Source organism: Protomyctophum bolini (assembly GCF_963924005.1).
Source record: "Protomyctophum bolini genome assembly, chromosome: 19".
In the NCBI taxonomy this organism is placed as follows: domain Eukaryota; kingdom Metazoa; phylum Chordata; class Actinopteri; order Myctophiformes; family Myctophidae; genus Protomyctophum; species Protomyctophum bolini.
The window spans coordinates 11,031,977-11,045,462 of record NC_137880.1 but is presented as its reverse complement, the minus strand read 5'-3'; the positions used below and the strand labels follow the sequence as shown (position 1 = coordinate 11,045,462).

Below are 13,486 nucleotides of genomic sequence, written 5' to 3'. Positions count from 1 at the left end.
CACTCCCCATCTCTCTCCCCCTTTCCGGTCTGTCTACTACAGTCACTATCAATAAAGGCAGAAAAAGCCCCAAAACTAATCTAAAAAAAAGAATAATAAAAAAAAAGAATCACACTTGTGTGAAGTGAGGGGCCCTTATCATCATACATCACATTCCATGCTCAGCCAATCAACAAAATGTAACCGTGGTACACACAAACACACAACTGGCCAAGCAAATCATCACAAATGTGGTACACACCTACACACAAACGCACAAAGCTGGGCATAGGAGGAGGCGCTAGGGCCCACCCTCAAAATAAGAAGTGTAGTGTACATGTGTGTACTTCCTCTCTCAAGGTAATAAAGCGTGACCCTTCTATGCCCTGCACAGATGTGCCTTCTCTCTGTCCTTATCCTTGTCCAAACAGACTGGGTACAAGCTCATTAACTGCCTTGACACACATGCACGCACACACACTCACAAATGCACGCACGGACGCGCACACGGACACACACACTCAGAATGAACATAATAGAGCTATATCTTCTATGTGGGACCCATACAGTCCAGAAAAAGATGCAGAGCTTCCTGTCCCCATGAAATGCTTAAGCATAAAGATTATGTGTGTGAAAGCGGTTTTGAATGTACTGTATGTAATGTAAGGCAAATGTTGTGTCTTAAAAAAAAAGAGCAATGCATGGACAGTTGTGCGCGCACGCACACGCACACACACACACACACACACACACACACGTACACACAGGACCAAGTGCACACGTTTGGTTTTTAATGAAACCAAACCATGCATCAGTCTGGTATCGGATGTGCCCAGCCCAACCTTCAACACTAGAATGAATAACGCCTCTGGAGGATTGGAACGTTCCTCTGTCCTCTCTCTCTCTCTCTCTCTGTGTTCACTGGTGCTTTCTCTCGCTCTCCCTTAAACCGCCTTCCCCTCACCAGTTCTCTGCTGTTCTCTCCCTTAAACCGCCTTCCCCCCACCAGTTCTCTGTTCCGTTCACAAGGAAATCGTGTTCGACTTCTTCCAATTCCCTTCTCGTCTGTATGCCTATACACTCGTTGGCTGATGGGTCAAAAAAGTGAAACGTATTAGCTTCTCCACTCACCTCCAGAGCCATCTTCAGAGCTGGACTTTTGAAGCGACATCCTGGAAACACAACAGAGAGAAGCAACAGAGTGAATCAACATGGGACAAACACAACCTTCCCTTTTCACATCACACATCGTTATCATCTCTTCCAAACAGCCTCCCACTCTGTTTAAGTTAGAACATGTGTACGGGACTGAAGCTGTGCTTTCTTGGTTTAATGTACTGTATATCTATCTCTGAGGGGGCCTTTATGCCAAGGCTGCAGTTCTGACTGGTCACCACTGGGGGTCAGTGGTGGTGCTCCAGAGCCTCCAGTGTGACTAGCCGGGACCAGAGGAGAGGAAAGGAGAGGATTGAAGAGGAGAGGTGGATCTCAACCTTAATACAAGCAACAAATAAATGTAATGATTATGATTATATATATATATATATATATATATATATATATATATTAAAGAGCCATTGGAGGGAGGGGCATATCGACCAGATGAGGGAACGAGTGGACAACCACGCCAAAGTACAAAGTATGGAACCGAAATAAGAGGAGAAGAGCAGATGAAGAGAGAGAGAGAGAGAGAGAGAGAGAGAGAGAGAGAGAGAGAGAGAGAATAAACCACAGGGCAGACTCAGCCTGTTTGTGTTTCCACTTCCCTCCACAGGATAGTCACGAGGAGAGAGAGAGGGGGAGCTAGAGAGAGAGAGAGAGAGAGAGAGAGAGGGGGAGAGAGAGAGAGAGAGAGAGAAGGAGAGATAGAGAGAGCGAGAGAAGGGGAGATAGAGAGAGAGGGCAAATGCTCAAGAGCGAGCCAAAGAGAATGGAAAATAACTGGGTTAAAAAGTATTCTGTACATGTGCGCGAGTCATCTTCTCACCCATCCTAAATAAACAGAACACAGTGAACTGGGGAGGGGGTGGAGGGGGGACCCAACAAAAAGACACAACTAGGATAGGAAGCTTCCTTAAACACAAGGAGAACACTCCCAGCCTCTGAGCGAGCCTTTTAAAAAGAAGCCTCACGGACGAGCCTCGTCAGGGAGAAACCTTGTATTTACACTCATGTTTTGGTTTTCTTTTTCGTGCCTTTATTAATTAACTACTCGATGTTTGTTTTTAGTGAGCTTGTAGACCTTGGTACTTATTTTTCTTCGTTTGGTTTTCTTTGAAGTAAAAGTTAAAGTGGTTAAGAGTGTCTGTGGGTTTTCTAGATATTTAACCAATGAAAGATATCAACAAGAGCTTGTGGATAAGTGATAACTACGTCGATCGTCTCCACCAGGCCGAAGGCATGGGGAGAGAGTATGTGTTGCACTCCGTCCGTGAGTGTGTGTGTGTGTGTGTGTGTGTGTGTGTGTGTGTATGTGTGTCCGTCCGTCTGTTAACAGCTAATCTCCGGCACCGTTACCCCGGTCGGTGCCCAATTTGGCAAGGTTTACCAACCGACGGCGCCGAGAAACCTCCGCAGTCACACGTGTTACCCTGTGGTTAGCTCTCCCTCGTGTTGCAGGGAGCCAACAGTGGTTCCCAAACTTTTTTACCCCGTGACCCAAAAGACAAATGAGACATTTCCCCCTGGCCAGCCGGGGCGCCTGATGGAGGGGAAAAGAACTGGTCGGGAATAACGCGGTCCTTCTACGTGCTACGTCCGGCCAGGGAAACTCTCGCCTGTCCGGTGAAAAAAAAGTGGCTTGGACTCCTCATGCATAGAAGGAAGCATGAGGTCAGTCCACTGCCCCCCCCAGGTTGGAGGAAATGTAGCGCCCAGGATTACATTAGATAATTGATACACTGGGTGAAAAAAATGGGTTGTGTGGGATATGAATTTAAGAAAGAAAAAAAAAGAATTTCAAGAAATTACTTAGAAAAGTCCTTTCATTTGGTATTAAGTCATGAAAACTTTAGATTGTTTGGGAATGTTTTTTGAAAATGTTTAGAAATATACTAATTAAAATCAAAATGTAGGAAAAGGAAAAAAATGAAGGGACTCATAAAAAAGTGTCCACGGCCCATACATGGGTCCAGACCCACCGCTTGGGAAACGGTGGGGTAAAAACACACCCTGTGGTTAGTGCTGGGGGCGCTGTACCACATCAATGACTAGTGTCTCGCTCTGTAAAAAAAAAAAAAAAAAAAAGGGAGCCTAGAGGGCTCACGTTTTAAGTGGCCGGTAAAAAAAAAAAGGGTTTCACGACGAGAAAAGAGCAACTGAGAGACTGAGCTACTGCGTGTCTGAAACTGAAACCGCTACGTGAGCCGAGCAAAAAGAGGTGGATCATGACACCGGATAATACCCTACAGGTGTGTGAGAGGGTGTGTGCGTGTGCGTACGTACGTGTGTGTGACTGGGAGCTGCACAGTGTCCCTTGCCCTCCTCAAAAGAATTGGGATAAATCACAGAGAGTGTGATTGTGTGAAATTGACCCGTAGGGTCTTATGAAGTCAATCTTCATCTCTCACAATCGCACGCACGCATACACACACACACACACACACACACACACACACACACACACACACGGGCAGAAAACCTCCCTAGGAAAAAAAGGGCGCACACACAGTAATGTCCATTCCTTACTCAGGCATAAACTTGACTGACAGCACACTCTCTCTCTCTCTATTAGGTGTGTGACTGGTTCAAACCCAGCTAATCAGGTCACAACGCTCTCTCTCCGTTTGTGTGTGTGTGTGTGTGTGTGTGTGCGCACCTAAAAGAAATACAGTATACTCTCTCTCTCGGCAGTATGGGAAACCGTCACGCCTCTTAAAGCCTGGCTGCCATGGTGACATAATGAGATGCTAATTGAATGGAGGCCTGTATGGTTGAGCCCTCTGCTGCTCCCCCTCTGCCCCACCACAGCCAGGCTAGGGCCCAAGCTAATGCTAATATAGGACTCACTCAATAGGAGCTTCTTTCTGCTCCACACTATAAATTAACAGAACACACACAGGCACAGGCGCGCGCACACACACACACACACACACACACACACACACACACACACACACACACACACACACACACACACACACACACACACACACACACACACACACACACACACACACACACACACACACACACACACACACACACACACACACACACACACACACACACACACACACACACACACACACACACACACACACACACACACACACACACACACACACACACACACACACACACACCTCTTTGAAATAATCTCTACGGAGCACTGTGCCATTGGGCATTGTGTGGCTAGTCAACTTAATTGGTTTAGCCTGAAAATCTTTGGCACGCCTTTCTAGTTCTGTTCACCTCCTTTGCGTAGAGTAGTGGACAGTGAACTCCCAACTGGTTTAAATGCTTTGGGAAAAGCATTTTACTTCTTTCCGTTTTGTACATATATTTCTATTGCAGCCTAAACTTGTAAGCTTAAGCATTTTCTTTTAACGACTTGCACTCTGCAAGTGAATGAAATGCTAATTTTGTCATTTACATGTGGAATGGAGAATTGGGCAAATAACGTGTGTGCCGACTGCAGAGTGCAAAATGCAAACTGGTTCTGTTTGACCACTTTTCTCCTGGCAGCGGCGTATAGCGTTACTAATGTTAATAATGAGCCATATAAGCCAGTGTGTGGTGTATGCTATTATACTGCAGTGACACAGCAATACCCTGGCCTAGATGAGGTGGAAAAAGTATGCGCTATGTCTTACTTGAGTAAAAGTATCAATACTGCAATGTAGAAATACTCTGTACTTTTACAAGTAAAAGTACAGAATTAAACACACACACACACACACACACACACACACACACACACACACACACCAAGTCTGCTGTAACAGAGTCATGAAAGATGAAGGCTCAAGAGAAGAAGGCTGACCTAATAAACGACTAATTACTTACATAAGCGGTTATCATGTGATATGGTTCGGCCTGTCTATTGTATGACTCTGTCTCTGTGCAAAATGCCAGCAGCACCTTATCCTGCTGGACTGCTCACACACACACACACACACACACTCGGATCCACATGCACGGATGTGAGTTTTTCTTTCTTTCTTTTTTTCGTTTTTCACTTCACTCAGCATAAGCCAGTGATTTCTGTGTGTGCGCGTGTGTGCGTGTGTGTTGTCCCATGCCTGGCCACCTGGAGTGCAGGGGCCATTGCTCTTGTATGGGGACAATGAAAGGCAGCGAGCCTGTGTGACGAAAGCCCGAGCCCACAGGAAGAGCACGCATGGAGGTGACCCCGTCAAAGGGCAAAGGTCACGGTGATTTCCTTGATGAGAAGAGGGCAATGGGGACACTGTTCCCATGGGAGGAAACTTACACACACACACACACACACACACACACACACACACACACACACACACATTTTGTTAGTCTACCTAGTACCTACGCACGCACACACGCAAGTGTGAATGAAGACACGTACGCACGCACCCGCACAAACACACGTTATTTTGTGTTCTATGTTAAAAACTGCTCCATGAGGGTCATAACACTGGACGTCAAGTGTGTAGGTGTTATGCCGACACCGCGGTTTAGCTTTCCGACGCGGTACTGTTGCCATAAACAGACTCCCTCTCATGGGACGGCCTGCATTTACATCTCATTAGTGGCGAGAAAACAAGCCATCGACAACAAGGCTTGCATGCACTCTCCGTCCTACAAAACCATCAAAGCTACGAGCGTTACCCGTGCGGCGTGCGCGTGTCCATTCGCGTCAACACACATACAAACGCTTCTCATCAAATCCCATTTTAACCTCCGCGGTGCCTCATGAATTGATAGGCCCTTTGCAACAATAACACACCAAATCAATCACCTTCCGAGGCAGGAAGTCCTGCATTTGACCCGGCTCCTCTACGTGTGTGACACAAGTCTTCTGAACGAGCTCCGTCAACACCTCGCTCTGTATACCCCCCCCCCTCCCCCCATGGCATACCATGCATAATGGGAGCAGTGCCCAATTCCTGCCAACAAGGCGATGGAGACGGAGAGGCAGAGGGGTGGCACAGTCCGTCCCCCAAGCGGAAGTCTGGGTAATCTCCTGTGGATGCTATTGTCCCAGGGAAAGAGGTGATGATGGGCGCGAGTGAGAGAGCGAGTCTGTGTGCGTATGTGCGCGTCTGTGTGCGTGCGTGTGTATGTAGTGTGTGTGTGTGTGTGTGTGGTGGGGTATGTGTATGAGAGTAGAAGTGGGGTGTAGATGCACGGGGGGGGGGGAGGGAGTTGTCATCCGTCAGTGTCAAATGTTAAAAGAAAAAGAAAACGTAAACGATTATTAAAATCTATTATAAAATATATTTTTTTAAAGCAAACCCCTGCGTCTCCGTGTGTACACTACGACGAATACGCTTTTCCCCCCTAAACCGATACAAAACACCGTAGCCATTTTAAAACGTCTCCATGGAGTCAGAGGCTTTCTCCGTGTGACGGGGAGGGAGCAAGTGACAGACACTAATGGGCCTATATAGCTACATAGGGGCTTCTTTGGGGTGTATAACAAGTGTGTGTGAGAGAGAGAGAGAGAGAGAGAGAGCATGGATGTTTATGACAGAGGGGGTCTCTGACACATGCATGAAGGGTAGAAAGAGAAACAGATTGGCTGGAGGAAGACAGAAACCAGTTGGGCCCCGACTAGGGGGGCCTCTCTCTCTCTCCCCCTTTCCCTCTCTCTCTCTCTCTCTCCACCTCTCTCCCCCTTTCCCTCTCTCTCTCTCCCTCTCTCTCCCCCCTCTCTCTCTCTCTCTCCCCCCCTCTCTCTGTCTGTATTCAAAGAACCAGCAGAGAGACGTCATCCTGCTTTGGGCATCTGGTTCCCATCACTCTGGGTTTCTTGTCGAATCGATGCTCCGTCCACAGCCATGGGAGAAAGAGATCATGTCTGAGGTATGTGTGCTTCCTATGCTGCACGTGGTGCAGCCTGCTCACGTGAACATGACAATTCCACCAGGCATAGGGGGGCGGGGTCAAGCCAGGGTCACGCCTATAAACTGTGGGCTTGCAGATTTACAAGCCCACCGCTCTCTGTGGGGCTGTGACGAGTTGTGATTTCAGTGATTTTCGGAGGAACGCGTGTATTATCGGGCTTCATGGTCAAAAAACACTGTCAAATCTGTTAAAAAACGATTTAACTGTCTAAAAACAACGGACACTCTCTGGGTTACATTAACAGTTCGGGGTTTAGTCATGCATTAGGAAATCAATCAAAGAAAGCAAGAAAATCACACTAAGTTAGAAAGTCCATAGACACATGACCCGACCTTGCTCTGATAATATAATATTGATCAAGTAAGGAACTCCATATTTGGACGTCTTCTGGGTGTCATTTGGGGGTGTGATCTTAGATGACGAGCTTAACTTCCAGAAGCACATTACTTCCATCTCCAAGACTGCCTTTTATCATCTAAGGAACAATCTCTGAGGTTAGACGCTTCCCGTCTCAATCAGACTGTGAGAAATGGGTGCATGCTTTATATTTCTAGCAGATTGGATTACTGCAATGCACTCTCCGCTGGATCGACAAAGCGGTTGCTCCATAAACTCCAGCTAGTTTGAGAATGCTGCTGCGGGAGTTTTAACCAGAACCCAAAAGATTTGAACTCATTACTCCCGTTTTTTTCCTCTCTTCACTGGCTGCCACTGAAACTAAATAATTGATTTTATAGTTTTTTAACCCATTTAGGCCTGATTTTTCAAAAATAGCAGAGCTTAAAATCCCTTAAAATCCCCTTAAAATCACCCGACAAAGGTCTCCTCGATATAAAATGGATAAACTCTAAATCAGGTTATGGTGCTTTTAGTCATTATTATGGTCCTACTATTGATAAAAGATCTGCGACCTCATTGTCATTGTTTAAAAGCAAACTAAAAACCTACCTATTTTCACTAGCTTTCAGCTAGATTGTGAAATGTGTTTTTTTTGTATTTTAATCATATACTGTAATTCTCTTTTTTTGTATAATTATTGATTGTTGTACTCTTATATGTACTGTATTTCATTTAAGCACATTGAGTCCTCGCTTGTCTTGACTCTGAGATTACGAATCCACAAAATGAAAACCTTTTCACACAAAAACAACATTCAAAATTGTGACAAATATCAGGGGGTAGACTTCTCTGGCATATACTGGCAGTGTGCGCAAGAAACTTGGCTCCTGAGTGGTTCGCGAGATTATCCGCGGGCAGACAGACTCACAGACAGGGGCCGTCGGCCTGGCAGAGACCAAAAAGGACTGTATACCCCTGGGACATTCTTAATCATGTAAAAGCAACCGAGCCTTTGGCATTTGACCTTCTACCGTCTTGACCAATGATTCCCAATCCACCACATTCCTATGTCTAAATGATGTCCCGTTTCTCCATGACATCACACATGCTGGCGTACTTGGTTCATTCAATCTGTTAAATGATGCTGTCGGCCAACTCAGATCAACAGACCTAGCTTAATATAATGAAGAGTTGCCTATTGTTGCTTTAATATGAATGCATGGTATATGAAGAAAATCACACCTGTGTGTATTGAGGGGAGCTCTTATCATCAAACGTCTCATTCTGGCCAATCACAATGTGCGTCCTCAACTTTGGCCTGCAATGTGTTTACACAAACCCTCAAAGCTGGACATAGGATGGTCTTAACGCCCCTCCAAAAAATTACATTTAGGTCATATTTCCAGATACTTGAGATTTTAGCGTAATTATAAATGAACGTCGAACAAATGAATCACCATTTGCGTGCGTCACTTTGTGCAGTGATTCAAGACGTTCTGCTCCACAACACACCGCCACGCAGGCACACTTACAGGAAGCAGTTGGGAAAAGGAACCCCGCCCTGCTCTCTCCTTTGTGGCTCTTAATTGTAATCAGTTGGCCATCATCACCGACCCTTTCTCCCCCTGCCTATGTCGCTGTGCCTCCCCCGCGGCAGACACAAAGCCCGGAAGGAAGCTCAACGGAGGACCAGAGAACGGGAGAATGGCCACCGAGCCGTAGTATAGGTCAGCCAGAGGAAACACTCAATGGGTTTCCTTCAGACACGGCCAGGGACATACGTGACAGTCAGGTCTGGGGGGAACTTGAGCCAATGAGTCAGACTTGAAATGATGTGCAAATGGTTGACAGTATGTGGGAGATTTGACCCGAAACACATACATTTGTATCCAAGTAATCTCAGAGGCCGTGGGTTGTGAAACCCAGAAGAAATGTCTGGAGGAGGACAGCAGTGTTTGTCGCTTTTAGTAACGTTTATTAAGGTTTTTGATGCCATTGTGTAGCGAGTCAAACCATATTGGTGGTAGGCAACAAAACACTAAAATGCCTTCCACTGTCTGATCATCCAATTCCTTCCTTTTAGCATTTCATGTGTGTTAATCAGAGGAGGGGTTTGACAAAGACCTTGATTTCACCCTAAAAATGGTGGTACTATCTTTAGTAAGCAATGCGTGCTTCACATGCTTGCAAGAGAACCTGTCCATGTTCTGTTATATATGAACCCATCATGTCTAGAAAATTAGGAATGCTTACATGCGAGTGACTTGGATAGAGCCAAAACATCAAGTCACATTGCCACAACATGCACTGTGACATTCTTTACAGGAAATATCTTTTCGGGGAATTGAGTCAATCGACAAAGTGCAGCATACATTCAAAATGGTCCGTTTCATTAGCATGACATTTGAAATTCTGCTTAATCATTCCGCCGTGTTCTTTTCAGTAACAAAAACATAACATGTTTATTCGGACCGTCTGCCTGCCTTTCTCTCACATTTGTGTATTGCAATGCCTGCATGCAAACTGAAGGTCAGAGGCCAACTCACAGACGTAGCATTTCATCGGTTTAGTGTTTTCACTGGCTACCTAGCGCCCCATTCATCCCAAGAAGTTAAACTTTTTTTCATCCGTGGCACTGACCCCAGGCTCCTACTGGGCAAGGTCACTGACCCGTTGCACAAGCAGTCACATAAGATACCTATCAATCACATGGACCGCAGCATCTGCGGATGCTTATCTTTCCACCCCAAAGCGCCCCACCACCACCACCACCACCACCACCACCGTCCTCGACCGTGGACTCACTGCAGAGGCTAAGTGTGATGCACATGCGATTTGATGTAGCCCAGATATAGGCTGCGCTGCATGCACATTGTTTTGACACTCAACAGACACACATTTCAATCTCGGCAAGAGGGATGCGTCACGGTTCTACAGTTCTGAATCTCTAGTACACTCGGTACAATGATAGATGGCCCCGTATACGTACTTTCTGTCTGTCTCCGGCGTGGACACCTCGCTGCTGAAGCCTAGCGACTCCTGTGGGGGACAGAGAAGAAGGAGGGGACCGCTGTCAGATGGATTCAAAGTTCCTGTCACGCCGGCGCCATAAAACACTGGTTCCCAATACGTTTTAGCTCAAGACCCGGAAAAAAGAGATTAGACGTTTTCCCGGTGAGCTTGTAGAGCAGCTATTTTCACTACTTCGTAAGCATTTTGTTTTCTAATTTGTGTTATTTCTTAACATTTTTATTTGATTCATTAAAAATTAAAAAATCATTGTATTTTGTTTTTAATTCATGAATATTTTTGCTTTGTTGGGAACGATTTTTGAAAATATTTCCAAATAATAATAATTAAAAACTAAATGCAGGAAACAAAAATAAATAAAAGGGACATATAAAAATGGGTCTCGAGCTAGTGTTTGGGAACCAGTGCAATAAAGGAGAAACCAAGATGTGTTGCTTTCTTCTTGTAATTGAATGCACATCCCCACGACTACGGATACCGAATTAAGCGGTTGAAGATGGATGGATGGATGTATTTAATGCACATGTTAAGAGACTCGAGTGTGTGACGTGTTATGCACGCTTTCTCACCTGTATCTCAGAGCGGAGCTGCAGGGAGGTGGTGCTGGTATCCAGTTTCTCCTGAGATAAAGAGAGAAAGGGTTAGCATTTAACGACAGAAAGATTATAATTAAAGAAATCTAAAATGCTGGTTACAGGCTAACCAATGAAACCCTTGTAATCCACTTGGGCTGTTCGAAGATGGCACAACTACAAGTCCACATCGTGTCGCAACGCAATGCACAGTGAGCTTTCTTTTAGAAACTCAGAAAAGTTTACCAATGGCATGCCCTACCTAAACAAGGCTGAAAGTTATTAATTGGCTGCAATGACAACGTAAGACGTTCCCACAGATAACTATACCTGCTCATCAAGAAAAACAAACAAATGCACGTTGCGTGCACATTATCAACACACCCAGAGATGCAGCGGGTGTGTGAGTGTGTAGTAGTATGTCAAGTCATGCTTGAGGCGCTCAAAAACCGGCACCACTAGTTCCAACTGTCAGGTAATAGTACGGCATGACAGGGTGGTTACCAGACTTCCCGAACACAACAATGAATGATTAAAATAGCTCCTTCAACCCAGAATGTGACAAAAGCTCCTCCCTCGTACGACACCTACGTCACACGGCGGAACTCCCAGTGGTGGAAAGTAACTAAGTGCATCTACAGTACAATCTTGAGGTATTTGTAGTTTACTTGAGTAGTTTCCAATTTCCAATACTTTTACTTCTACTCCACTGCATAATATCGAAATATCGTACTTTTGCTCTGCTACATTTATATTTATACATTTCAGTAATTTGAAAATAGCTGATTTACAAGCCGATCTACAAGCTCACAATGCATTGCATCGCTATTTTCAAAAGATTATTATACATTTGAAAACTTTAAATGGGACATTCTGCACAATGAGTACTTTCATTACATTTACACAAGTACATTTTGAAGCCAATACGTTTGTATTTTTACTCAACTAAATATCGAATTCCATACTAGTAACAGAGTATTTCTATATTGCAGTATTGATACTTTTACAAGCGAGTGCTTTTTTTCCACCGGTGGGAACTGTACGAGGCGTACAGCACTGTGTGTGAGTGGACACAAACGGACTCCTTACGGGTCCACTTGGTTCCATTTGTACAATGTCAATTTGTAACGCCCCACAAGTTACCCGAGGGTCCCTGGACCCCACTTTACAAACCAATATAGTGTATTATAGAATATGAGATTTACCTAACCATGTTTGACAGAACTGAAATGACAACAGATGAGGGCAAACGATGTGGGTTCAGTGTTGTCTGTTGAAAACAAGACTTGAATCCAAAATGGATAAGAGTCATGGCCTGGGAATCAAAGCAACAAAAAGAAACCACCACACTGGCCAAAAGCAGTAGGGAAAATAAGCAAAAGTTTGTCAACTCTGGTCTCAAAACATGTTTTTGAGCTTCTCCAGCTCCGAGCGATGTCTGTCAGGCCTGTTTTCACAGTTTAGAGAGGGAGAGAGAGAGGGCTGCTGCGTGCGTTTGTTATGTCTAAAGCAGCTGTCCTCGTGGACCGTGACTATCCACATGCGGCGGCGTGAACCATTTCTGCAGGAGGAGGAGGAGACAGGAGGTCTGGAGAACCACAACAAATCTGGGACTTAGATTTCAACCAAAAACACATGCTAAAAATAGTGTAGTCTAAGGATTTGGAAATATGAAAGCAGCGAAGCACACTTTCATGGTCGTGTTGGTTTTGTGCGTTTTCCTGTGACCTTATTTAGAGCAACAGCCTGTGTGTGTCTTAATATACAAAAGTGTCATGTGCCAGTGTGTTAAAACATTGCGGTAGCTGCCTAGTCTACACGCAGGCAGACAGACAGGTCTATAGTGCTGAATGCCTGGGGGAACTCACTTTTCCGGAGCTCACTGCTCGACTTGGACCTGGTCTTGTCATTCAAAGACCTGGTCGCCTGGGGGGGCGACGAGGCTGCTATAAGGCAGCCTACTTGACCTTGACCTTGGCCTTGTGGATGCGGAACCACTTGCCACGTGGTAGAATGTGAAACAGTCCATAGTCGGGGTGGTCTCGCGTGGTCAGACTGTTGCCTCCCACAATTATCGAATGCTTCCGGTCATACAGTCTAGACTCTAGAGCATGGAAGCTTTTTTTTATGATTAAAAAGGGGAAAGTGGACATCAAGCCTCCTCCTCACTTCCATTTCGTCTTTACAGGCGTGACAATTTATCCTGATATAGCGGTGAATCTAAATAATCAAAGCATATATAGCTTGCTTAATAGCAGAAATTGTAAGCTACCGTGAGGAAATACAATGTGAATGGGTAAAGTAAAGTCAGTGAAGTCTTACAACAAGAAAACTGCTATGTCAGTCGTTCAGACCTAGATCTTCTATTTTTCAATAGCTAAAGCATAACATAATGCTAACACCAAAAGGGGTTCCCGCCCAAAATGGGTTAAGGGTTATGACAATACAACAAATACACAACATGGGAAAGGAGAAGTTGGCCATGAATCCCAGTATGCTGTTCTGTGTTCTAAGCTATCTCA

The 13,486-nt window shown here is 45.1% G+C and overlaps 1 protein-coding gene across 5 annotated transcripts in view; it reads right to left on the bottom strand.

Annotated features, from left to right (window-relative positions):
• Window positions 1-13,486, bottom strand: part of sash1a (SAM and SH3 domain containing 1a) — a 228,411-nt gene that overhangs the window by 38,310 nt on the left and 176,615 nt on the right. For all 5 annotated transcript variants that reach the window (XM_080791606.1, XM_080791607.1, XM_080791610.1 and 2 more), the window contains exons 3-5: window positions 10,962-11,012; window positions 10,352-10,401; window positions 1,111-1,151 (exon numbers count right to left, since the gene is read on the bottom strand). In XM_080791606.1, coding sequence (XP_080647732.1) covers window positions 1,111-1,151; window positions 10,352-10,401; window positions 10,962-11,012 — 142 coding nt within the window. The remainder of the gene's footprint in view (window positions 1-1,110; window positions 1,152-10,351; window positions 10,402-10,961; window positions 11,013-13,486) is intronic.